This window comes from Plectropomus leopardus, chromosome 12, assembly GCF_026936395.1.
Source record: "Plectropomus leopardus strain MGB_pleo_1.0 chromosome 12, ASM2693639v1, whole genome shotgun sequence".
Taxonomy (NCBI): domain Eukaryota; kingdom Metazoa; phylum Chordata; class Actinopteri; order Perciformes; family Serranidae; genus Plectropomus; species Plectropomus leopardus.
The window spans coordinates 21817364-21842826 of record NC_142187.1 but is presented as its reverse complement, the minus strand read 5'-3'; the positions used below and the strand labels follow the sequence as shown (position 1 = coordinate 21842826).

The 25463-nt window shown below is 40.3% G+C and overlaps 3 protein-coding genes across 9 annotated transcripts in view; 1 reads left to right on the top strand and 2 right to left on the bottom strand.

Annotated features, from left to right (window-relative positions):
* Positions 1-330: 330 nt before the first annotated feature.
* Positions 331-13446, bottom strand: itm2cb (integral membrane protein 2Cb). 2 transcript variants are annotated; one of them, XM_088085502.1, is made up of 9 exons: positions 13426-13446; positions 12077-12169; positions 10020-10106; positions 6049-6318; positions 3326-3463; positions 2937-3125; positions 2737-2847; positions 2418-2568; positions 331-1517 (listed from the first exon to the last, which is right to left on the bottom strand). In XM_088085502.1, exons 4-9 carry the CDS (start codon positions 6133-6135, stop codon positions 1426-1428), a joined length of 768 nt encoding a protein of 255 aa, XP_087941628.1. In that variant the 5' UTR covers positions 6136-6318; positions 10020-10106; positions 12077-12169; positions 13426-13446; the 3' UTR covers positions 331-1425. The 2 variants fall into 2 exon arrangements, with proteins under 2 accessions (XP_087941628.1, XP_042354235.1); XM_042498301.2 differs by lacking the exons at positions 12077-12169; positions 13426-13446 and adding an exon at positions 10229-10382 and having other exon boundaries at positions 2937-3128.
* On the top strand, positions 9352-11456 carry hes6 (hes family bHLH transcription factor 6). Its single transcript, XM_042498303.2, has 4 exons — positions 9352-9742; positions 9832-9918; positions 10044-10125; positions 10594-11456. Exons 1-4 carry the CDS (start codon positions 9668-9670, stop codon positions 11004-11006), a joined length of 657 nt encoding a protein of 218 aa, XP_042354237.2. The 5' UTR covers positions 9352-9667; the 3' UTR covers positions 11007-11456.
* A 449-nt stretch (positions 13447-13895) lies between the features above and the next one.
* per2 (period circadian clock 2) overlaps positions 13896-25463 on the bottom strand; it is a 35144-nt gene continuing 23576 nt past the window's right edge. For 2 of the 6 annotated variants that reach the window (XM_042496992.2, XM_088085500.1), the window contains exons 14-24: positions 25331-25421; positions 25022-25202; positions 24466-24590; positions 23331-23537; positions 22026-22289; positions 20605-21482; positions 19423-19539; positions 17490-17700; positions 17165-17372; positions 16347-16497; positions 13896-16103 (exon numbers count right to left, since the gene is read on the bottom strand). In XM_042496992.2, the coding sequence (XP_042352926.2) occupies positions 15972-16103; positions 16347-16497; positions 17165-17372; positions 17490-17700; positions 19423-19539; positions 20605-21482; positions 22026-22289; positions 23331-23537; positions 24466-24590; positions 25022-25202; positions 25331-25421 (2565 nt within the window). In that variant the 3' untranslated portion in view covers positions 13896-15971. The remainder of the gene's footprint in view (positions 16104-16346; positions 16498-17164; positions 17373-17489; positions 17701-19422; positions 19540-20604; positions 21483-22025; positions 22290-23330; positions 23538-24465; positions 24591-25021; positions 25203-25330; positions 25422-25463) is intronic. The other 4 variants (XM_042496994.2, XM_042496993.2, XM_042496996.2 and 1 more) reach the window with 4 other exon arrangements.

Below are 25463 nucleotides of genomic sequence, written 5' to 3'. Positions count from 1 at the left end.
AACTAAAGCTAACAACAACATATTCATTTTGTGATGTGTGTCATAATTATCACACTGACGCTGCAATTTTATGTTCTATAGAAAATCAGATTTGAGGCAGCCATTCAAATACATGTTGCACAGAATCTGAACTGATTAGAGCTTTGTGTTTGTCTCAGTTACATCCTGTCTGACGGTGATAGTCTTTTTAAACACCAGCTGCCTCTCTACCATGTTTACACACTGGAATATTGTTAGCACAATATCCAATTATTCTACCCCATAATTTGCAGACTCGTGATGTGTATAATTTACTTAAACTGTTTCTGATGATCATTCAAGCATACAAAAAAAGTTTGATTATTTATTCTTAAAGCAGCAAGATATTACAAGAAAAATTGACTGTACAACAAAATGAAATATGAGCACATATCACAGGTCTCTCTCTCAACAGAGACTTATTTGCTCCAGGTTGTACATTAGAAAGACACCCGAAATCTTTTTTTTTTTTTTTAATTGGGACAAATTAACATTGTGGAGAGTATAATGCCAAGATAGGAAAAATTGGGAACTGGTGAGAGCTAAAGACAACAGGCAAATCCAAATGAAGAGGAGGAAGAGCAAGACGAAATAAGTTTTAGCCTTTGATATCATCTACAGTAAGTGATCTAACCAAAAAACATTCTAATATTTCATAAATCCTTAACATTAAGATAGCATAGCTGACTTTGGTTCCTTCATGTCATTCTAAAGCGCTGCTACTAATTACAGTCTAAAGCCATTTTATCCAAGGAGTAGTAAAGTTTGATACCAAAGGAAATTGAGACGAACCATAAAGAAATCCAAACGAGTCGATTTAAGATACAAATCTATGCATGTAACAATATGAAGTCCAAAGGAAAATCAATTTACAGTATATATTGCTTAGGAACAATCAAAAGTATATACACCATTCATTAATGATACAAACCAGCAAAGAAACATCTAAACTACATGAGGTATGTTTTGCAATTTTCTGACATTCAAAACAAAAGAAACAAATATTAACATGAGTGCACCATGCAAGCAGCTTCCAAGTTTCCTCACTATCACTCACAGTGCACTGTCACTAAATAACAATAAGGACAACACTAAAATAAAATCAGGTCTTTTTCTGATGTAAGTATCACATTAACTGACAGACATGAACATCTTATGCACAGCTTGACAAGCCACAGATATATTCAAACACATTTATAACATCTTTTAAATATACAGACTGAATTAAAAAAGACATTAACATTGTACATGAACAATAAAAGAGCATTTCCAACTTGAGAAAACATTAAAACTAAAACTGTTGGACAAACAACTTGCTCTTAAAGTGCAGTTAAAAGCCTAAATAATTCAAGAGGTATGGTTTGAAATTGGCTTCAGAGTTGGATGGCTGTGATTTCCGCCCCAGATTCAGACCCTGTCACAGATGACGGTCTCAACCACAAAAGTGTTCTCGAAGTGACGAATGCTGTGGCACTTCTTTGTCTCGCGCCTGTCGATACCTGCAAGAGAAAAGAACATGCATGAGATAATCTGTTCAGTGCTGAAAGTGGCAAAGGCAAGGCAGCTTTATTTTTGTAGCACATTTCATACAGCAGGGCCATTTAAAGTGCTTCACAGAGAAATAAAATATAAAAAATAAAATATAAAAAACATTAAAGGACACACCCCGACTGTTTCAGATCAGAGAATACTGTGCATTTTTTCATGATTTTGAGACCTTCTTTCACATGCTTGGCAATTTTTTTGGTCATTTAAATTTGATCAGGTGTTTAATAACACATCTTTCTGTGATGTGACAAACTCAGAACACATTTTAATCATCGCTTTAGCTGGACTTTAATTGATTTAAAATCAAGTTTAAAATAATTTTGCAGTTATTACTGGGTAGAGTAGGCAGTTTAAAAAAGGAGTTTTTAGCTTTGACTTATAAGTAATCAGAGTCAGTGGTCATATTTCTACTGCTATTGGTGTCTAATTGCATTAGCAGTGGGGATCCCTGTAAACCACATCCATATATGTACTCAGTGGAAGTTCCTTGCATCAATAACTCTCACGCCAATCAAAGGCAGCAACGGCAGAGATATCACCGGAGCGCATCACTACCTCCTCCAAAGTGTGTGGATGTGTCCACGGCATTACCAGTGACTCAGTAAGCAGGAAGTTCCCAGGCTGCGCCCACATATAAACACTGCAATGATGATCAGGCTACCGAGCTGTTAGAGGAGGATTTTAAGCAGCAGACACAGTGTCTGAAATATTCACTAGGAAGCCTCTATTTGGATCTGGTTATATTTCTCAGCATCTCACCATGGTTGGTGTAAAAAGGGAGATAAATTAGTGGAAGTAACACATCACTCATCATTTAGCATCTCATATTGGGAAAAGAGGGGTGCACTCACGTCTGCGCTGGTTACGGCGTCTGAGGCGGTAGGTTTCTTTGCCGTAGCAGAGCCTGTGAATGAACGGGCCCAGCTGCCTCATGTTCCTCACCCTCCCTGTCACCATCATCTCTTCCTGGATGATGTAAGTCTGAGGAAGGTACGTCCCTCTCTGTGGCAAAAAAATACAAATGAATCACTCAGCTGCTCAGTCTGTGGGAGGAACACTTAACCGGAAGAGGAGAATACACTCCACTTTTATCTCTCTGACAGATATTCATCTCTAACAATGCTTTTACAACACCAGTGACATCAGCAGCGAATGTAGGGAGTGCCTCACCTTGACATTTACGAGCAGTTCCCACAGGTTCCGTGGAGGCATCACCAAGGTTGTGTTTAGCTCAGTGATGTAGCATTTGTCCAAAGCAATGTCGTGATAAGCTGTGAGGCCCTGGAATCAAATAAAAAAAGGGTAAAAACCTAACACTTCAACAAGAACGTGTAATGAGAGCAAACCAGTGAACATATGCATTAACCTACCCTCTGAAAGTCGTGGATGATATCGGCGGGGTCGCTGCCTCCAAAGTGTGGCACAGGTACACTGATCTGCTCGTAGTTATCATCAAGATAGATGCCCACATTCTCCTCAAGTTCTTGCCGGCCCCTCAGTGGAGCGTACACAGAGTCCTCGTAGATGACCCGACAGTGGAACAAGCTGTCTTCTGGGATCTGCTAATTGGGCGCAAACAGAGCGTGATTTAGCATGTGACAGCTATAATGTAATAATAGTGACTTCATTAAGGACACAGAGCAAGATCCATAGCATAAAAACAGACAAAAGGCTTTGTACAAAAATACTATGGATACAATTTAAAAATTTAGAAAATATATGTATTTAGAAAATGCACAACTCTGCATTATTCAGTTACCTGAGGTATGAAGTAGTAGCGATAGACGTAGATAGAGGCCAGAACCAGTCCTGACATAAAGACCACCAGCCCAAAGGTGAGGCAGCAGAGGCCTGTTGGAAAAGGTTTCTTGGGCCTGACAGGAAGAACCAGCTGCTCCTGTAGAGAGAAAAGAAGTTCGGTTAGAGGACAAGTTGACGAGGAAAAGTCAGCCAAGTGATTTTGTTATTTTGAATATTTTGAAGGAGTTTTTTAATAACACAAAAATATGTGCACACATATACAAAGAAGATGAAGCAACTACGTTTTAACTAAACACAACAACAAAATACTTAAAAAATGTGACCTCTTTTTCATTTAAGCTATTTAAGGAGATGATTTGGGAGAAGTCTTGAGATTGTAGTTTAGCAGTTAACCTGGAATTAATCATATTCAGTTCTATGATGGAGTATCAGCAGGCAAAACCTCCTGTCACACTGCCATAATTTGTACAAAATCGTTACAGTTAATTTTGCCAAGAGATGCTTGTAACGTCGTCAGTAAGGCGAGTAGATCTAGTAGACGTAAGACGGAGTGGTATGAGGCATGCCAGATGCCCTCCCACAGTCTCTCAGTCAATCTGCTGCTGCCTCTCCCTACTACAGTTGCTATGGAGAGCGGAAGCAGGGAGAAGAGATTGTGCCAGGCACTGACGAAGACGTTGGCACGTGGCCGTCTGGGTCTATTCTTGGAGGCCTACTTCCACGCTCCATATTTGTTAGTTCCCTTGCGCCCTAAGTAGGAGTCGAGTCGAGAAGAATTGCGTGGAGGAGCCCCTCAGCAGAGGCGGTCGTATTAATAGATCTACACACATTGGCTCTGACGCCTAGCCTACTGTCGCAGCCAACCAGAATCCACACAGGCTTTCAGCTCATGTCTTATTCTTCTGCTGACGTAACAAATGGGTGAAAAATAATTATTTGCAGAGGTGATGCTTTTGCGTCAGCGAGGGGTACTCATTGTGTATAGTGTGTTGGGAAATAAGGATGAGACTAATCCAGGCTTACACCTATTGTGTGCCAGATATCTAATTATGTTAAACTCCTGGGAAGAAGTCCAGAGAGGAGGCTAAGAAAAGCTGGACTTATTGTGACAAGCCTATTTTAGTTCAGGTTTAAGCCATTCTACAATCCCAACTCAGAGATCAGACAAATCTTTAGAAAATATCATGTGCACTATACACAACTCTAGATAGAATTTGATAGATATGACTATCTATCTATCTATCTATCTATCTATCTATCTACTTTAAAGCACAGTTTTGCTTTGTTCAAAATATTATAAAACCAGCTAAGCCCTGTTAGAGAATTTGAGTCTGAAAACTTCGGACGTGAGATCTGCGATGTTGCAGGTAGGATTGCAATGGTTAATTTTCAAGGTACGATAACGTCTCACAAAATATTGCAGTTTCACAGTATCATGATATTACAGAATGATTATCAGTTAGAATGACCCATAAAGAATTTATAACAGAACAAACATTTCATTAGCCTACTATAATTGAAACTTGAAACTAATTTTTGTTTAGTTTATGTAAAAAGTCTCCATTCAGAAAGTATCTAAAATATAAGTGAGATTCTCCATCCAGTTGCTTTTTTTTATTTTTTTTTTTTCAAAATCTAAAACATACATGGTATGATAACAGTCAAATTTCATATCACTGCATCCCTAGTTGCAGGCAAGTTTCAAGGCAGCAGTTGCTATTAACACAATGACAAACAAATTAAATCAAATCTACCACATAACCACACCCAGATCCTATTCATAGGACATGTAGCTAAAACTATAAATAAAAGAGTATTAGTCCATAATTATGGCAATTTTAACTCCTGAATTTTTATGATCCCAGTTTAGAGATATAAAAAGCTAAGCTACCTTTAGATGGTGCCCACTGTTTAGAAACTACACACATTGATCCTGGCACCTCTATTACACTGTCAGGCGCTACCTGCAGGATCCACGTGGTATAACACCTCGTGACGTCACTGACTGGTGCAGTGACCGCAACTAACAGCTCTGTTATTTTCTCATTTCGACAAGAACAGCGGAGAAATTGAGACTATTTGCACACTTATATTGAAAAGGGGGGAATATTTAACTTTTATATTATGCATACCTACGGACTCATATTACATCTACATTAGATGCATTTAAACTAATGTTGACATATGCTGCAGAAGGCACAATCACAGGTCAGCCATCTGCAGTGTGTCCTCGCGGTGGCCAAACAAGGTGACGTAATGTCAACATCCCCAGGCTGGGATGGCCTGCAGCTATGGGTCTTATTAATATAATATTATAGCTCAATAAGCATTAAGCAATAATCTTTTGTTGTCAGAAATAGTGCCCTACAGTAATTGCACCAGCAAAAGCCATATTATAAACTGCAGTACATTTGGATTTTCAAACATTAAATTGCATAAAAACATAATTGCATCAAAAAACATAATTGCAGTATGTTATTTTAAGAATATAGAATCATATGTTGTTTAGATATAACGTTGTTTGCACAATAGATCATCGATTACCAGTAATTTAATAAAATCCCATGAAGTGACATGATGATGCATAGACAGAAAAATCAATCACTACAGCTGAGAACAAACAGATTACCGCTAACCTGCTTTGCAAAAGGAGTACTGATGCTAGACACAAGACAAATGCTACAACACAAAAACAAAGAATAACAAAGTGTGCAAACTCACGTGAGCCTGAGGTATAATGATCTTGTCTCCATCGATCTCTTTTTCAGGCTTCTGCGCCGAAACTGGCTGGAAAGTGATCTTCACCATGTTTTTTTCGGTGTGTGTTTTCTTTGTTTCGTTAGCTGGTTTAAGTGAGCTGGTTTCATCAACCGAGCCGGGAAGATTATATACCAGCGGAGCAGGCTCGCCCCCGGGACTCAGTGACCTCAGAAGAGCGTCTTCTCTGACGAACAAGCACTGTGTGGGTCTCAAGGAAAAGCCGCCTCGCCGCTGTCAAAATAAGAGTCCAAGTCCGGCTGCGACGTTTAAATTTAACACGAAATATACTTTTTGTGGGCTCTTTGGCATAGAGATACATATACCCAAATGTTTGAACATCTTTAGAAAAAAAGATCGCATTTTAATGTCCCTGTTATTGATATTAAACTACATTGTGCCATGATTCTGAAGGCAAGTGCCCGATATGGTATTGCTTTCCGCATTTTATTTAAAGCTGCATCTCCTCTTCTCAACCATGTTCTCAACCGTGTTCTTAACACTATCATCCGGAAATGTAGGGATGTTTCAAAGTCTCAACCAGCTACTAGGCTGCAATAAAGTTAGCTCCAGGTCACTACAACTGATAATAATAATGATCATAATAATAACTTTTTGCACAAGAGCATCAGCAAAGCATATAATGCGTACAGCAATGTACAAGACAGCACACTGTGTTCTGTACAATGTGTGCCAGAATACAATGTGCATCTTGTTTTGGGTTTTTAATGTATAGTTTAACCATTTCAAACCTGAGTAAATTGGCTTGAGTTCTTTCAAAGCCATGGGAGGAAGGTATTGAGCAAAGAAAAAATACTTATGATAATTATGAATATAGTTTCCCCCTGGCTTTTTACTCAAGCTTTTTTTTAAATTTCTAAATCTACAAATTTCTTGTAATTTGAGGAACATTTCCTACAAAGTTATTGACTTTTTCCCCATGTTTTGACTGAAATAGAACCAATTTGCTCAAATGCTCAAAGGTCTGTAACATCTTATGTAGTTATGACAATAATGAATATAGTTTTTCCCCTGCTTTTTTTCCCCCTTGACATTTTACAGAAGTCCAGAAATGACAGACAATGCACGAATTTGCTCACAGGTTTAAATGCTTGTGAAAGGAGTCTGAGAGCAGCACAAGAAAAGGGGGAATGCTCTAGGTTTCAAGGGGTTAATATATAGCGTAATGTAATGTAATTCTATGAAACCTTTAAGAGAAGCATAACACAAATTCTACATTTATAAAATAGTTTCACTGTGCTTACGATTTGGGGTATTTTAGATAAGAATTATCTTATAAACTATACGCTAATGTCAAATTTCATGAGCAAAATTCTGTCATGGTCAAATGATCAGGCATAATTAATCCTTTTTTTCATTAACCAAACCAACTAAAAGCTTCCTTCTTATCACCCAGCATCCAGACTATCAGCAGTGTACTCACACAGTAAAGTTGTAGCAGTTGATCACTTCAAATGAAACTACATGTAGCGTTGCATATCACTCAAGATGCAAATTACACAACACATGCAGATCTGCAGACGAGCACACAGCTCTCATCACCCTATGGGAACAGCCATGGCTGTGTGTCCGTATACCTCCGTATAAACAGTGTGTTATAATTGTCATTACTTAGGAAATTTACAACCAAAAAAATGTCTGAAAAGCTACAGTTTTTACTACAATGAGGAATAGAAACATGTCATAAAACCCTCAAAACGCAGGGATGATCTCTTTCCCTGCCAGCGCTATTTCAGGCTGCTTGCTCATTTCAAGAGGGCTCTTTGCACTCTTTACACATGAGAGTACTGCACTTGATAAATGGCTCATATCGTCCAATTCACATTAGCTTTTTTTTTTCTTTTTTTTTTTTACAGAGGGAGTGGAGCACTGGCGTAGTCCTCATAGGCTGATTGATGGCTCACAATCAAACATTAAATAGGCCAAGCTGACTAATGATGCAATGTGAGTATTAACTGATATATGGCCTTGAATGGGTGACACACACTGAAAGAGAGTGCTCAGGAACGTTAACGGTAAAGGGTTAATGTTGAAGTGCTGCAAGAGAAGCTTGATGGACTGAAAATAACCCATGTAAAGGACTGGCTATGTTTTGTTTTGAAAGCAATCTAGAATGGTTATAATGCATTTATAACCAAGAATAATGCTCTGTGTATTTCCGTTAGGCCTATTTTATTTGTTTAAAACTGACGACCATTTTTCAACTCTTTTCTGCTTAATTTTATTTTACAAGTTTCTATTTTTAATCTGTGTGAACTTTCAGACTGAATTTGGAGACAAGAGCTATCATGACCAACTTAATTTGATGCCTTAGAAGGTCCAGGAGCTCCTTATCCTCCGAGCAGAGGATGAGATCAGCCACTATATAACAGAGACCGTAAATGATTGTTATTGCCATGTTATGCTATTGCTATTGTATAGAAAGGGCTGCCAATGTTATGCTATATGTCACACGAGAGGCCGACGCTGTTTTGTTAAATGTCACACTCATCAACCCTCTTTTGATTCTGCGATGCTGTCTATAATCACACACTGAAGCTGAATGATGCTGCTGTTGTTAGTGTCTGGGTGAACAAGAGGGGACTCAGAGCAATCCCTTTAGTAAAACTAAGGATTAGGGCCATGTTAGAGACAAAAAAAGTTAGATTTTGAAAATAAAGTAACAATATTATTATAATAAAGTCAGAATTTTGAGAACAAAGACGTAATATTATGAGAAAAAAGTATCACAACCACAAAACAAAGGTCAACAGGTTACCTGCTGTCTGTGTGTCACCGCATGACATGGGAATAGTAGTAGGTCTCACCAGCTTTATAGTTTGCTGTACGTTTACATTACAGAAAAATAAACATATTTGTATTATTAATGTAATTCCCATTTCTTTTAAAAACACAACTTTATTCAGATAAAATTACAACTTTTTTCTCGTAAAACTAAGAGCTTATTTTCGTAATATTACTTTTTTTTTCTCATAATATTACAACTTTATTCTCAAAGTCTCAAATGTTTTTTCCCCCCTCAATGTGGCCCTAAAACTCCACCGTACTAGCGTGATCTCTGTGTAAAAAGGACTAAAGTTACACCCCAGCCACACACGTCCTGTGATAAATAAAGCACAGTCCCTTAGTGGAAGCTTTTTGGTGTCCCTGTGGGACATAGCAATTATTTCTTGTTGATTCCCTCCTTTTAAATGACCTAAAAAACAGCAAAAATTGTCTTAGATTTTGTTCTCTGTGGTTATTTGATGATCTGACTTTAGTGGCCTCGCCTGAACAAAACCCAGTTATACAGGCTACATCAAAGTTGATTGGCGGGTACGAGCGTTGCGCGCCCTCGCTGTGTCTAGCTCTCGTAGCCGGTTTCTCCCATTCACATGTAAATGAATCGTCATATATACCTAGTCCTTGCCCCCTCCGAGCAGCACTGAGGAGCCCAGTCCCTCTGAAAGCTTTGTCGGCCGCTGGGATCACCCGGCCATCTGTCCCATTGACAAGCTGTAACGGCTCTCTGGATTTACACGCCAACCTCCAGTCCAGTGGCAGCGCCTGGGTTAAACTTAACATGGCCCCCATCCGTAACAACACAAACGGCACGGACCGAGGTGATAACTGCAGCGGAATTCAATCTGACAGAAAGGTAAGGGCCTTTAAAAGCACTTAATATGTCTGTTTTAACTTGGCTGCTGACGGACTAAGCAACTCTATTGTCCTCACTTAATTTGGCAGATGAGGAAACCTCTGGTCGAGAAGAAAAGAAGAGCTCGTATCAATGAAAGTTTACAAGAACTCAGAGTGCTCATGGCGGATGCGGACGTAAGACATATATTTTTGTACCTTTATGTGGTGTTTAACCGTAAAAATTAACTTAAAAAGTGTGTTTGTGTAGCTAGCTTGTGTTACCGGTTGTTGCTTACGTTTTCTTGTGTCACCCGCTGCAGTTACAATCAAAGATGGAGAATGCCGAAGTGCTGGAGATGACAGTGAAACGGGTCGAGAGCATCCTGCAAAACCGGGCACAAGGTTTGTAACCTGTATTTACGTGAAAGTATGCCTTTAAGGTAGAACTCGCTTAATATATAACTTTTAAGCAAAATGTATTAACATGAACTAGCATGATACTTACATGTTAATCTTCTGCCGAAGAATACAGTTCTTAAAACCAACTTGTAAATTAATTTAGTTAACTTTAGAGTACGCCTACGCAAGGGTTCACTAAATATCAAACGTTTTACCAAAAACGAGCTTAAACTAGCGCACAAATTAGCCTACATGTTATATTTCCGTCGAGCGATAGTCCTATATTTCTCTAAAACTAACTTTATAAATTCAAATTTAACGGTCGGCGCATTAATACTCTAATTGACTGTGCTGCGGCCACAGGTGCGCGTGAGCTGAGAGCCCACAGCCAATCAGAGCAGAGAGCCCGGTCTGACCGTTGGTGGCTGCTAACCTCACAGCTAACCGTCGGTTTGTTTCGTGTTCCCGCAGAAGTGGACACCGTGAACCGGGAGGCCTGTGAGCGGTTTGCCGCGGGCTACATCCAGTGTATGCACGACGTCCACACTTTTGTATCCAGCTGCCCCGGGATTGACCCAACAGTGGCCGCGGAGCTGTTGAACCACCTCCTGGAGAGCATGCCCCTGAACGACGAGGACCGCCTCCGGGTGATGCTCCCGGACGCGGTGGCGGAGTCCCCCGGCGGTAACAGCAGCACTTGGCCCGTGTTTGAGAGCATGTATTCGGCTATGGTGTCCCCGGCCCCCTCCTCCTCCACCGATGACCTCTGCTCTGACCTGGATGACACTGACTCGGAGCAAAGTCACGTTTCTTCCTCAGAGGAGGCTGACAGCCAGGATGTGTTAAACTTAACTTACTCCAAATTAATGTGGAGACCCTGGTAGATCAATATAAATAAAATAATAGCATATTTTAGTTGATTTAATGCTTTGTGTTTGTGGGGTAGGCCTCAGTGCATGGCAACAACACTGCTGAAACTTGTTAAAAAGGTATCTGAGAAGCTCTTTGTGTAATTATTGGTGAACTGCAATTAAGCTAAAATGTATTTAATAAATAAAATGTAAGTAAATCTGTTTTGCAGAGGTCAGAGACTTTTAGGGTATTCATTTTGATGCGTATCGGCCTGCCTTCAGTGAAGGGGTAATTGCAATTGTAAATATTTACTTGTTGAATATGACCGGGCTGTATAGAAGATAGCTGTCCCACTAGAAGTTAGTCGTATGTAAATTATTTTGTATTTAGGAAGTCTTAACTTTGTATTTATATGTGACTTTTAGGAGGCTACCTCATCTGATCGCCTAAGTTTTTAATAAATATCTTTTTGACTTTTTAAATTCTGATTGTGCAGCTTCTTCAGTTTTCACACACCAGGATCCCACCATCCACCCACCCGCGGCTGTTTGCATGATATTAGTTATTACTCTGCAATTGTGGACCATTTGTGTGCACTGTCTCTCCAAAATCCCTTAGCACATCGTAGGCATTTGTGAGGTGTGAAATGAGTAATCCACTCACTCCTTATATAGGCCTAGTTGAGGAGTTGGCAAATGGGTTTTATAACTCCACTTGACTTAAGCTTTTTTTTAATGCTACAGTTTTAGAATAACATGGGAACAAATGCCTTGCTCAGTCATGGAAATGGGTTTTTAACTCACAAGGCCGCCACTGTTGAGCACAGGTTCACAAATACTATACTATATTATGTGGCTTTCATGCAGGGCAATAAAACTGGTATTTTGCCAAATAGGTCAGTGCACATGACTGATAAAATGTATTACAAATCTACCAGTAAAATCAAGTCCCATGTTAATTCACAGACACTTCAACTTTGTGTCTGAGCCCTCAGACATGACCTCTGTGGTCCTGGTGAGAGCCAGAGACACTTTTCTGCCTCTGCGCCTTCAGCTGCTTCAACGACAAATGAATAAGAAAAGAGAAGCAATCCTGAACTCACTTTTAATCCATCTGTAGTCAGATGGCTCCTCTGCTGTTCCTGTGATGTCCAAGTGTCATTTGTGACACGTTGTTACCCACGCTGAGAGGGATCCTTGGAGGAATGACAAGGAAAAAGATTAATACAGTGAGCATGGGATTATAGTAGATCTTTTCTCCTGCTTAGCATTACATATTGACTGTGGTGGAAAGTAACTAAGTACTCAAATAGTGTTAAGTACAATTCTGTCTGAGGTACTTACACTTTAAATGTGTTTTTTCAGCGATTGCATTTATCTGAAGAGTACACTTATCAGTTACTTCACAGATTGTCCAAACAAAAACAGACAATTCATTATTGTAGATTAAACTGCAACAATATGTTAAGTATTTTAAATATATAGTTCACCCACAACAATGAACATTTGTTGAGTGATTAATCATTACATTTTACCTCGGATATGTGAAGAGAACCAGACAAAATAGCAGATGTATTGATTTATTTGGGACTATGTTTAACAACAGGAAAACTATCAAAAACAGACATTAACAAACTCACACACAACTCCTGCCAAGTCTCATAGATCCAGTCATATGCTTAGTATGCCCCAAAACATGATTTTCACAAAAACCTTATTTGAAATGGAACTAAAAGTGAAACTTAGCTACATTACCAGACTCCATGACTACGTTTTGTATGTATTTTAGCAAAAAAACTACGTGTTTGGGAAGTACATACACATATGCATACGAGTGGTTAATTGAGAATTAGATTTTACTGCTTAAGTTCTGTGCGAGTTTATAAACGGATGCTTTGATATAGTTTTGCTGTTAAATGTGGACCCCAATCAGTCAATGAAGTCACTGTTTTCTGTGGAGGGATGTGAAAAAAAGTTTTCTGCACAAATTCAAGGTAAAGCAGCTTGAATAACTAATACACAAATGGTCATTTTGTTGATGAAGTATTCTTTTAAATTACTTCAACCAGCTACTTGTACCTTACTTTCCTCAAATACTTTAATTTTGTGCTTCTTTAAACATCAACTTCACATCTCAGAGGGAAAAATGACTTTGTACTCGACTGCATTCATCCCATTGTTACTTTAAAGATTGAGACTTTAGTAGCCACAAACTGGTGCTTACATTCAACTGCATCAACCACAACAATATCGCAGTAACATAGTAAATGGTTAAAAATTTTGAAAAGGGGATGTTCTGCAAAATGAAAAAGCTAACTGCATCGTGGTAGTACTTCAGCTGCTTCTTAAACATCTGACCTGAGTACTTCTTTCACCACTGCAGATTTCACACCACATGACTCCCACAAGGGTTTTTACAGAAAGAAAGAAAGAAAATTGCAGGATGACAAACCTGATAAGAGTCCGCTCAGATCTGTGCGGTGATCAAACCGGATTTGCGTGTCTCTAGAGGTGCAAATGACCGCTGCAGGAGGGCGGTTTGTTAATTTTGTCCAGGTGTGAACGGTGGAGGGAGGAGGGGGGCGCAGGAGAGAGGTCGCTTTGATCCGGCCTGCTGAGTCGCGGACTGTCTGCAGAGGAGGACACCGGAGCAGCTTTTGTTTCAGACATTTACATCAAGAAGGTGAATGTCACGACTTCAGCATGGAGAACAAAAAACGCATGCGTTTTTATTTTTGTTGTTATCAATATATGCTGCCTCCTAACCATTAATCTAACATCGATCTGCTGCAAGATTTCTCAGAGTCGTCCAACTTCATATGCAGTTGATTCAGGTATTTGTCCATTTCAGCCTAATATGCGCCGATTGTCTGAATGCAGGAAAAACATGTCAGATGCAAACATTTCACCGCACACTTAACATCGTTGTCAATTATTTTATTAAGATAAAATTTAACAAACATAACAGGTTGCTCACCATTAAAAATGAGAAAATAAAACAAAAGGTGCATTGATGTCAGTGTCTTTTCAAATAACAGAAGAGACAAATGACAAACTCAGGAAATGTTCAAGTTGCCGAACACAAACGAGCTTCAAAGTGAAGGCGAGCCTCTTGACATCTGTCTGAGCTGCTTTATACCCGTGCAATAACCCTAAACCTCCACTTCTGAGGTGACCACACAAAACGGTAATGAGCTTCAGACACTTCCACAGGATGCTCAGGAGGCTCCTCTCCATATTTATGAGGGGCAACATCACACAAGTGTTATGTGACACACTCTTAAAACTGTGGAAAACATCAATATTCTCCTCACTTTATATTTACCACCCACCATAAACAACATTTCCAGTTCGTGTGTGTGTGTGTGTAGGTGGGGTTGTCTTAATTTTCATTTCACACTTTTTAAAACAGTATTTACAGTAAATATTGATAATCTTGGTCCTGCTTTGCATTTTCAGCTGGATTTGCCATAAATAACTTAAAAACACAAACATCTTTATACACAAGTACTGTATGTAAAAATATAACTGTATGCTCAGAGTCAACGACAGCATTCACACAAGCATCAAAGTGCATTAAATAAAGGATTTTTTTGAATGAGGCAAGTTTCACAGCTGATACTGAAACAAATGCTGAGTGGAATTTAAAAAAAATAGCTAAGATGCATCACTTCACACTTGACACGGGTGGCTCGAAAAATGAATGATCATTTCTCAATGTAACACGATGGGTTTGTGGGTAAATACAGTTTTACAGTATATGTTTCACCTGATTGTCTTTTTCTCAGTGCAAATGTTTTCACCACCTCCATCACCACTGGGGATCAGTAACATGTGTACTTAGAGGTTTCAAACGTCATTTTTTTTATGTGACATATAACATACCCTCCAGAGGCGCTCTCTCAGTAGTAACAATAGAAAACAGGGCAACAGCAATCATTTAATGTCCCTGTTAAATGATCGCTGATCTGGACTTTATCGTCTTCCTAATTTGTGGACATTTTCTGTTGCTGTTCTTCTTTGAGTTACCTGCTAACTGCTTCTAACTACTTTTTAAAATCTCCCGCCAGTGGATTGCACGTGTCCGAAATGTCACGTCTTGTCCTGCTGGCTGTCTCCAGACGTCAATTTGCCATTGTTGCTACCTCCACTGTAGGCTTAGGAGCGAGACAACTCTGTCTCCCCATTCTGCAATATAACTTTTTATACAGGACAGCGAGGCAGAATAACAGTGCGATATTCTCACCTTGAACAGGCGGGGTAAAAGCAGCTACTGTCTACAGAGCAGCACCAAACTTTTTACCTGATGACATTTCAAGTTTGAGTCTTGCTTCTCTAGTTTTGGGCTTTGAGAGAAAGAGTAGCTCATGTTCACAAACAGAATAATATATTGACTGTAGGTGGTGTCCCAGTGGGGATGAAAGTGGTAAAAAAACCTTCAGTCATTGATTGCCGGTGAGTCCACGCCTGCTCACTAATGTTCACTTTTTTTTCCTCACAGTGACTAAATACAACACCGGCGAGTACTCAGGACAAACAGAGCCGAAGTTCAGGAGTCTTGCTCATGTATTTCCTCTCCTTCCAGTGCACCCCCAAAGTGCATTAGTTTGGTGCCGGATGGTTACGCATGACAGGAGTGACTGAAACTTAACTCCACCTGTTCTCACCGCATGCTGACGTTGCACAGTGTTGTAACTTCGGAGATCACGTCACAAAATGCTGAATTCACTCATTTATCGCCACAGTCAGAACACCACGGAGCCACTTCCTGCCGTTGTTGGTGTATGTTTGACCTCCACTGTGCTGCATGGTGTATGAGCACGTGCTGCATTTCACTTTTTGGGCTCTGCCTCTCCTGAAATGCTACACAGACACGAATGACTTAACACTCACAGAGTTCGGCACTCGTACATTCACAAAAGTCTGTTTTTCCTCAGACGTCTAAAGAGACGGCGAGAGACAGTACTGAAGAATGTTGTGTGAAGAGCAAAGGGCCTGTTAGGAAAGGACGACAGTGTTTGAGGTCTCCTCTGTGGGCCTCCGCTGGCAGCCAACCTCCCCCGTCTCTGTTTCACCCATGTCCAGGTCTGCTGCTGCTGCCTCTGAGGCGCCGGCACAGCAGGAGCACGCCTGAACAGCACAAACGAAACAAAAGGGTGAGAGAAAGTCTAAATCTTTATATTACATTAACTAGTTCGATATAACATGATGTAATGTACTTAACAAACTACCAAGCATAAAGCCTCTTTTCCAAAATTAAACAGCAGATACTGTAAATCAAGACTGTAAAACCATCTTGACTTACAGATATTCAACATTAAAACCGAACTAAAATGAACTGAGCAGAATTTAAGAAAAAGAAACTTTTCCTACCTTGATGTCCATTGCCTTGGGCAGACCGCCCTTCTTAATCCAGGGGTGGACCTCCATCAGCTCCTTCTTCTGCTCCTCTGAAAAGCGCGGCTGGTTCTTCTGCAGCAGCCGCAGCTTCTCTCGGTCTTCTCTGAGGACTCTCTCGATGTCACTGCAGACAAAGCAAACACACAAACCAAACTACAGTTAATACTCAACAGTAATATCTAACTAACATTTTTGAGAGTTTGCAAAAAAAAGAGGGTTGAATATGTTCTTAATGTTGCAGAATCACAGAAGAGTGAATAAACAAAACAATGCTTAATTTTAAAGTGTTTGTCATGGAAACTATTCACAACCATACCAGTTCTCTAGTCTAATTCAATGTCAGGCACCTCATTTCTACTGACTCGGTGTTAGAGCAACAGTGCCGCTTAGTGGTGACAAATGGTCCCTGCAACAATCACGCTTAGAGTTCAGGACTCTAGTTTTATTTTTTAATACATGCTGTCCCTCACAAATGCTCAGAGCCTCTCGGGGGACATGGGTGGGCAAAAATATAGATGGCTGAACAAACACATAAACACTTTGGTGTTTTCTCGATAAACTTTTGCGTCCCCTGCAACACTCTGGTCCTCTTGCAAAACTTTTGCATTCTCTCTAGAAATGTATTGAGTCTCCATGCACTCCTCCCGCAGCAGCACAACATACAAAGGGCTTGGCAAAGGTGAATATAGTCTAGATCAGCAGGTGGTAAGACAATGAGAACAGCAATTTTTAGGATTTACAATAGTTTTTATCCTACTCCTTACTGGCTACGCTCCTGTCCTCTGACTCACCGCGAGGGCAACTGATAGGTCATCATGACCTTGTCATCAGTGTTGGCAGTGAGCAGCCACAGCGGGTCCTGCAGTACATACTTGATGAAGTGTTCGCTCTGCTCTATCTCCACGGGCCTTCCCTTGCTGACGCTCAGGTGACCTTTGACCTTCTGGCTGTTCTGGGATGAGTCCACGCTGCCAAAGTATTTACTACTGTTGTTGCTTCCTGAGAAAACCCAAAGAGCACAGTGTCATACTTTTCAAACCTTTTTTTTTTAACTGAAAAAAGACAGAAATACGAAAGATCAAAAATCATGTTCTCATCACATCCTGAAGTCCAGACCTGTTCCACTGCCGGAGGTCCCACTTGCTGACGTCCTGCTCTTAGATGTCCCGCTGTTGGACGTCCCGCTGGCTGAAGTTCCACAGCCGTTGGACCCTGAACCCATGGACCCCGAGGTGGCTGAGCCGGAGTCCTCGTGAAGAATAATGTCCAGCATGTCACTGGATGAAGAGTTGGCGTCACTGTTATTCTCGTCGCCACGTGAACTCGCCTGCAAAAACAAAAACATTTGAAAGCGATTAAAGAGGAGCTTGACTTAACAGCTTGGGCCAGCAGACTGCAGTATCTCCTGCATCTTTATCAGACAGGCGGGTGCAGTATCATCGGCCGTGTTGCATCCTGCCTCTGTATTTTTAGACTCAACTTGGAGTATATTTCTGCGATTAGCAATGAAAATAGCTTGGAAAGTTGTCTCACCAATCACCTGTTAGCATGTGATTACCACAGCTACACAATATGGTCGAGCATAGTTGCGATTCTGATCCGCCTGCAGCTGATTTAAAGTAGTGCAAATCGATAAGTACCACAAATTTAAGAGTTTGGAAAAACTACTCGTGTGTAACAGAAGAATATTTTTTTTGTTTGCAGTCACATCTATTAAAAAAAAAGAGACAAAAAAAATATTTCCACTGTGCAACGTTGCCAGATATATAATAATGATCATGTTTGTACGATAATTCTGCCCTTTATACGATGTGCGACCAACAATGCCAAAAAGTGCCATAATTTACGATAGTTTGACCGCTGTGTGATGTTAAAAATTAGTAGTTGGTTTCTACGTCCGACCTCTTTCCAGCCGATCGTGCGCGTTTTGGACCAGAGGTTGCCAACCTTAATATGCCAACCAAACTGACAACACCTGATTTAGGAACATATTTTAGGGATATTTCATTTAATATTCAGTGCATAACAATAACAGTACAGAACAAATGAGAACTGCGAGATGGGTTTTCCTGGTATTTTTAGAAACTTTTAATGAGATTTTCTATCTGTATTGTGTTTTTGTTTAAAATTTTTAACAATTATAAATACACAATAGTCTTATTTTATGACAGTTTTAGTGTAGTCTTCTCCCTGCTGCTGGGCCATTGTTCTTTAGCTCGTCAGTTATTTTAACTGTGAGGATGAGGCTGTTTAGCAGAGTAGATGTGAGTGCCGTCTCACAAGCAGAAATGTCAGCGGAGATTGAACTTTCTCACTAAGGTATGCTGTATCTTTTTAATTAGCTCAGCTTATAGCCCTTCTGCCCTTCATGCAGAATATAAACCGACTCTCAGTTGTGTTGTCTTGTGATATATTTTTGTAAGAGCAGGCTGTTACAATTGTAAATATTCAGACTGATGAAATAATGGACTCATACCCCCTTCCACGTATCATGGAGACATGTGGTCTGGGTATTTGGAGACAGGTCAAAAAGTCATTCAAATAGGTGTTTTTGCAAAATACTGCGCCTATTCATTCTTGTGGTTATGACTTGCAAAGGATAATTTTCCTGAAAGTATGAGAATTTTACGCCTCTGTTACCATAGTTACCATAACATTTCTCATCTGGCAACGCTGCCGGTTTCCTTTTGATACTAAAACTGGTTTTCACTGCTAATGCTAACTGTGTGGCTGAAGTCTCTGTTTGTGTCTTGCATGCAAAATCAAGGAGCGCATATATGTGCACACAGAGTCATACATTCAGTACAACTGTGTACTATAACAAAGTTTTAGTTTAACTTTTAACATTTTTAAAGTCATTTTTTCACATCAGATTATGGCTTTTCTCAGTCTCATGCTCTACTTAAAATCAGTATTTTACTGGATAGACAAGAACATTGCAAGATAAAAAAAAAGCTTATCATAAATCATGTTACAGTTATAATTGACATATGGAATCAGGGAGGGATGGGATTGGAGAAGTGTGGAGGTTTTCTGATGATTTGCCTACCTCTTTGCTGCAAGCCCTCAGCCTAGAGCACACTTTATCCCAAGAAAAACGCTCACAGACACAGGGCGAGCCCTCGCAATACAAGGGTCCAGGTGGACCAAGGAGACTGAGAGACGGCTAAAGGGTGTAAGGGATAATAACATCATGTGTTAACACCCTGGGCCACATTTCATCTGAGGAGTCTAGACTGACTTGACACATTGCAAAGCAATACAATCGTAAAGAAAAAAGGTGCACTTTAATACTGTGAATAATGTGGAGGATCACTGACGATGGCTGAGAGACATATGGATGAATGTCTCAGGGAAACATGCCACAGCCCACCAACAGGAGTTCAAACAACCCACAATGAAACATGTCAGCGAGGCATCGACATTTTATCGTGACAGTTAAAGAATATTCAGTGGTGGAATGTAACTAAGTACATTTACACAAGTACTGTACTTAAGTACATATTTGAGGTATGTGTACTTTATTGTACTTTTTATTTCATTACTTTTGTCTGACAGTTTTAGGAACTTTACATATTAAGATTTTTGCATTAAAAAACACAAGAGTTTATCAATTATGATGTTTTGTTATAAATTAAATAACAGTTTATACAAGTACAGCTGCAATGATTAGTTGATTAATCAAACAGTCAAATGACAGAAAATAAATTGCCAACTATTTTGATAAACATTTAAGTTTTTTTCTATTATGTTTTTTCAAGTTTTTACTTCTATGGGTGTTCTTTCTTTTTTTTATTAATAATTTTGAGTTTTTGAGTGTTTCCCCCTTTATTTTATTTCATTTTTTAAAAAGTTTTTATTTTTTGAGTTTCTTGGTAGCTTTAAAAAAACTTTTTTCTAGTTTTGGAGTGTTTTTTTACAATCTTTTTTGGGGTGTTTTTCAGATTTTTCTCCAGTAGGTACTTTTACTTTTAATACTTAAATAACTTATTCCTTAATACACTTACTTACTCTGACTTACGTAAAAATTTCAGTGCAGGATTTTAACTTCTAACTGAGTATTTTTTTAAAAGTGTGGTATTAGTACTTTTACTCATGTAAAGGATTGAATTTTTCCACCACTGAGAATGCTACAGGTGAGGAAAATCAGGCATTGGGAGACTTTGGGAGGAAAAAGAAAAAGAAAAGGGAAGAGGAAAGCAAACAAAAAAAGGTTAGTTTCCTTCTTTACCTGCTTCAGCTCCTTGGACTGGCTGGCACTTGCTCCTTTCTCCCTTTCAGCCGTGTTAGTCCCTTGTCCTCCAGAGGTGCTGTCCTGCCGGTCCACAGACAGCTCCAGCTCCAGCAGGTTGAGGGGGGAGCTGCAGCGAGACTGGAACAGTGGTGGGGACTCCTGGCCTCCATGTCCTCCAGATTGTGGCGTAGAACAGCGAGACTGGCCCTCCACCACGGGGCCCTTTGGGGTTTCCGAGGATGGAGGGACGTAGAACGATGGGGTCAGGTAGCCTGTCTGAAGAGCAAAGTGGTTCTGGGAGTTGACCTGGTTCTGAACATTGAAGGAAGGTGGAGCTGTGAAGGGGCCCTGGCCTGGAAAAGCAGCCTGACAAAAAGGCTGCATTTGGGTGGGGAAGCCACCCATCACTGTGTGGTACACTGGCTGTGAAGGGGGCAGTCCGGGGGCCATTGGAGGGTAGGACAAGGGCAGCATGACAGCCACAATAGGGGTGTAGGGAGCAGGGTGGATGGATGGGGGGCAGGGAGGGGCCTGGTTGCCCTGATTGTCCCCAAAGCCTTGTAGAGTGCTGTTTGTGTGGGGAGCCATGGAACTGGCTCCGGGGTAAACTTGGAGGGGGTATCCCGGCATCATGGAGGGATACGCCATGGGAAAAGTGGACTGTGAGGTGTCAGAGCGAGACCAAGAGGTCGGGTTAAGGCCGTGGTTTAGAAGAGGAGGCCGCAGATGTTGTTGTCTGTGATGAGATGCTGCGCTGTCTGAAGACTCCATCTGCTTCGCTCGCTTTGACTTGGTTTTCCTGTTTCGTGTGCCCCGCCGTGCGGTGGGCTCTGCACTCGGTCCACCCTGCTTGGAGGGTCGAGCAGCAGGTACAGCTAGAGGTTAAAGAGGAATAAAAAAAATATCTCTTGAGTAATTTGTGAAAACAAAAGTGATTATTATTGAAAACTATACAATTTGTCAGCAAGATACAAGTATGAGTAAAAAAGGTTGAGTCAGAAAGTCTGCCGCAAAGACTGCTGATATTTCAAGTCAACATCCAAACAAAAATCCCCCTTCTATCAGTGCTCCTTCAGAAACTCTGTTAATATAAAGATATATATAAATAGTTTATATAAATATAAACTCTGTAAACTCCACTTGATTAAACTTGGGTCTTAATTTTAGCAACCATTGCTAGCGTTTAGGATAAGACTCAACAAAGTAACTGCAGAGGTTTAAGAACGTAGTGACATCCCTACGACAAAGACCAACGGGGCCAAACACAAGCAGTCAGACAGACAGATCCCAGCAATTAACTTTCGTAGTAAAATATTATTATTAGAGATAGAAACTACAAATATGACAGTTTAAATAAACTGGCATTATCCTTTAAAGGTGTTTGATATGATGTGTCAGTGTGTGGTGCTCAGAGGTACCATCGCTGGTGATCTGTTCTCTCTGCCGCTCCAGGTACTGAGAGCAGTTTTCTTTGAGTGCGGTGAGTCCTCGATGCTTCCTGAAGCGATACAGAAACGTCTGCTCCTCCTTCTGTGTATGGGCTGCCAAAACCTGCTTGGTCAACCCCAGTTTCTTATAGGACTCCCTCTCCTGAGTGGGAGGAGAAACGACAGACAGAGGAGCCCCGGGGTTCTGGCTGGACTCTACCATCTCTCCTGCTCCCTGGACATCCTCTATGATCTCTGTATGTCAGAGGGTGACAGCAGAGAATTGACTTTAACATACTCTGCTAAATTGCAAAAGCAATGCTGATCAAGCCTTGTGGTTGCTTGACTTGACAAGACACAATTTTGTCTTTTTTAAAGACTATTTCTGGGTGTTTTTGCCTTTATTTGCCTTTATTGGCTGAACAAAGGAGTTGCTGGTCTACTGCTGCCTAAATCATTAGTATGTATTATTACTATGACTTTGCTGAATCCAAACTTTTTAACACCAAAGTTACACTGTAACACAAACAATTTAACTTGTCAAGACAGCCGTGGACCAGCAGCTTAACCGTTAAGCACGATGAAATGACTGTTTTTGTCAGTCTGGCTTTGAAGAGCATATATATATGCGTTTCACTTTCTCCTCAGCGCAGAAAGGGCTGTCTGTTTAGGAAGCACTGAGTATTTGGTTTTTTGGTTTGACTGACTAAATGACACTTTGATTGATAATTGATTGAATTAATTGATATACTAATGGTCATTTGGGGGTGAATTTTCCATTAAGGGCTTCAGTATTTCACATAACATCATTTGGTGTCGCGCCTGGCTCACTTACTGGCTATAATGATCACTCCAGCACCACTTAAGAGTATTACTAGTGTTTTAAATTTGTGCTAAATTTACAATAGCTCTTTAACAAAAAGGTCTATCTCTGTAGGGATCCTTTCCGTTATGTTGTCAGACACTAAGAATAATCTGATCCTGTTCATGGCAAAAACAAGCACTTTAAAGTGAATGTAAACTGACGGTGTGCACATGCCCAGAGTGGTTACATTGCAGCTTGTATCACTGTTGCCAGCTGCAGTGTTCCCACTTAATACAAGACCAATTTCAAAAATTGTTGCCTCCATTAGTCAGTCTGTCACAAAAACATGTGAAAATAAGATCTAGGTTGAAAAATACTTAAGACTTCAACTGTCTAAATAGTACATTTGTAGGATCTGATAACTTTGCATGATAAATACCCAACAACAGTAATAATTAGGTTGAAAGGAAAACTTTATCATGACACTGTACCTGACTCTGGTTGAGGTTTCTTGTCCCCAACATGCACTATAGTGCTACTGTAGCTACACTGGCTGGTTATGGACACCACACTTTCTGGTTTGTTAGGTACAGGTAGGGGCAGCGAAGTGCCCACTACAGCTGTGGTTGCATCACTGGACTTTTTGTCTTGATCTTCCAAAACTGAGAGAGCAGTGTGATCCTTCAACAAGGCTGGTTCTGCCAAAGAGAACAGAGAACAAGAGATACTGACAAGGATCTGGCATTGTAAAGTCTGAGAGAGACATTTAAAGGAAAGGCCGAAGCTTTGTATAATGAGGTGACAATAAGTGTCTGTTATCCCTTCTTGGTAGAAACTAGAGCTGTGATCTTTGGATTTTTATTACTGCAGAGAAAAACCAATGTATTCACTAGAGCTGCCCCCATCAGACAGAAACCCCTCATTCGACTGAGATCCTCTTTTGAGCAGTTTTTTTATTATTTTTTTTTTGTCAGGGTGCAGTGTACTTCTAAGGACGTGTCTTACCCCAGATTTAGCTGCAAAGTGAGAAGGAGGAAGCTGCCCGCAGAGGGAGAGGCTTTACCAATCAGACTAAGAGATAACATTATCATGTGCCTTTTGCTTAGAAGTGCTGAATTTACAGCTCACAGAAACTTAATACTATATAGTCTCTGGCTTTTGTTTGATTGATCTTGTGTTGGCACAAAATGTTGTTGCACATTTCCGATCCATCTTCAGTGTAATTAGCACACATTAACTCGGACTTACTCAGCTTGTTACTATATTATGTGAACCTGTTCAAACTCTGTACCTCTGAAAAATTAGCACAAGTACTCAAGCCAGAATTAATTCAAAGAAATCAAATGTTTAAGCTGAAATGAGGACCAGCTTTTTTTTCACAAGCCGTTAAACATAGGATGGAATCGCCAGTAACAATAACTAAACAATGATAATGGTTTTGATTATATTTCATATCATTCACTATATATACTCCTGTAACATTCACCAGCAAAAAAATAAAAAAGGAAAAAATAAAAAAATAAAGGTGGCGACAGTCATGACCTCAACCTTGTAGTGGGTATCACATAACTGTGGTATTGTGGTCATGGTTACAGCCCTAATGTGAACTGAAGTGGTAAAACATACCTTCAGACATCGGCATGATGTTGGGTCCTTTCTGTTTGTCCTCGTCTGACATAGAGGACGTGGTGTTAGAGGAAGACTGGCACTTCCTCTTCATGGTAAGGGGAACATTACAGCTCTCCAAGTACCTACAGAAGACATAACAGCACACCGTCAATATTTGTCTATCTGTGCTTCTTAATTAGTTGTCTTAAAGAGTAGGCAACATCACAAAACAAGAAATAAAAATCAAAAGTTTTTGGTTTATGACATTATTAAAGTGGACAACTCAAAGAAAACAAGTTTACCAGAACCATCATAACAATAATCTTGATTAAGTTTTGTGCCAAAACACTGTCTGAAAAATCACAGCCGAGGTGAATTCTGAGTCAAATATTTTCTGTGGGCCAAAGAAACCTTATTTTTGTAACGTTTCAATTGGTATAGCTCGCATTTGCCATATTGATTATGTGTCAGACAGTCGACAACCTTGAAAATGTTAGTGTACAAGGATGGGAATTGTGCCCGACACAGGCGGATCACAGCTACCGCTCCTTGATGTAAATCTTTATCTTCGTACCTGACGACACTGTCCAGACAGCTGATCTGCTGGTAGGAGTAGACGGTCTGATCATTGAAGGCCGTCTCCTCCTGGAAAGAGGACCTCGTCTCCTCCACATTGGCAGCGGTCTCCTTCCAGTTGAGGGGAGCTGCTGAGTCTTTAGGCCGCACCACCGCTGAGCTCTTATGTGCAGACTCTACTGGAGGAATGACAGGAGTTAGGGGCAACTCCAGTATGCGGTCAATCTTTCAACATTTTCCCAGCTACCTGTTCTCAACACGTTACTATTTTCACACAAATATGCAGGTAGTTATCAGCTGGACTTACTGCCACTGCTTTTCCTGTTGTCTGGTTTGGTTGTCTGTTGCTCCTGGCTCTTCTGAAGATGTATTCCTTTACAGATTTCCTGAAAGGTTCGCTGTGAAAGAGAGACGCAAAACTCAAGAGTCATCTGATTTAA

What these genes read in the sequence shown, in the direction of transcription:
- hes6 (XM_042498303.2), top strand. Translation starts at nt 9,668, where the DNA reads ATGGCCCCCATCCGTAACAACACAAACGGCACGGACCGAGGTGATAAC. An exon ending in GAATTCAATCTGACAGAAAG is followed by an intron (nt 9,743 to 9,831) that starts GTAAGGGCCTTT and finishes TTAATTTGGCAG; the next exon opens with ATGAGGAAACCTCTGGTCGA. An exon ending in CCTGCAAAACCGGGCACAAG is followed by an intron (nt 10,126 to 10,593) that starts GTTTGTAACCTG and finishes GTGTTCCCGCAG; the next exon opens with AAGTGGACACCGTGAACCGG.
- itm2cb (XM_042498301.2), bottom strand. Translation starts at nt 6,135, where the DNA reads ATGGTGAAGATCACTTTCCAGCCAGTTTCGGCGCAGAAGCCTGAAAAA. An exon ending in TCATCCACGACTTTCAGAGG is followed by an intron (nt 2,848 to 2,936) that starts GTAGGTTAATGC and finishes ATTTGATTCCAG; the next exon opens with GGCCTCACAGCTTATCACGA. An exon ending in AACTGCTCGTAAATGTCAAG is followed by an intron (nt 2,569 to 2,736) that starts GTGAGGCACTCC and finishes TTTTTGCCACAG; the next exon opens with AGAGGGACGTACCTTCCTCA.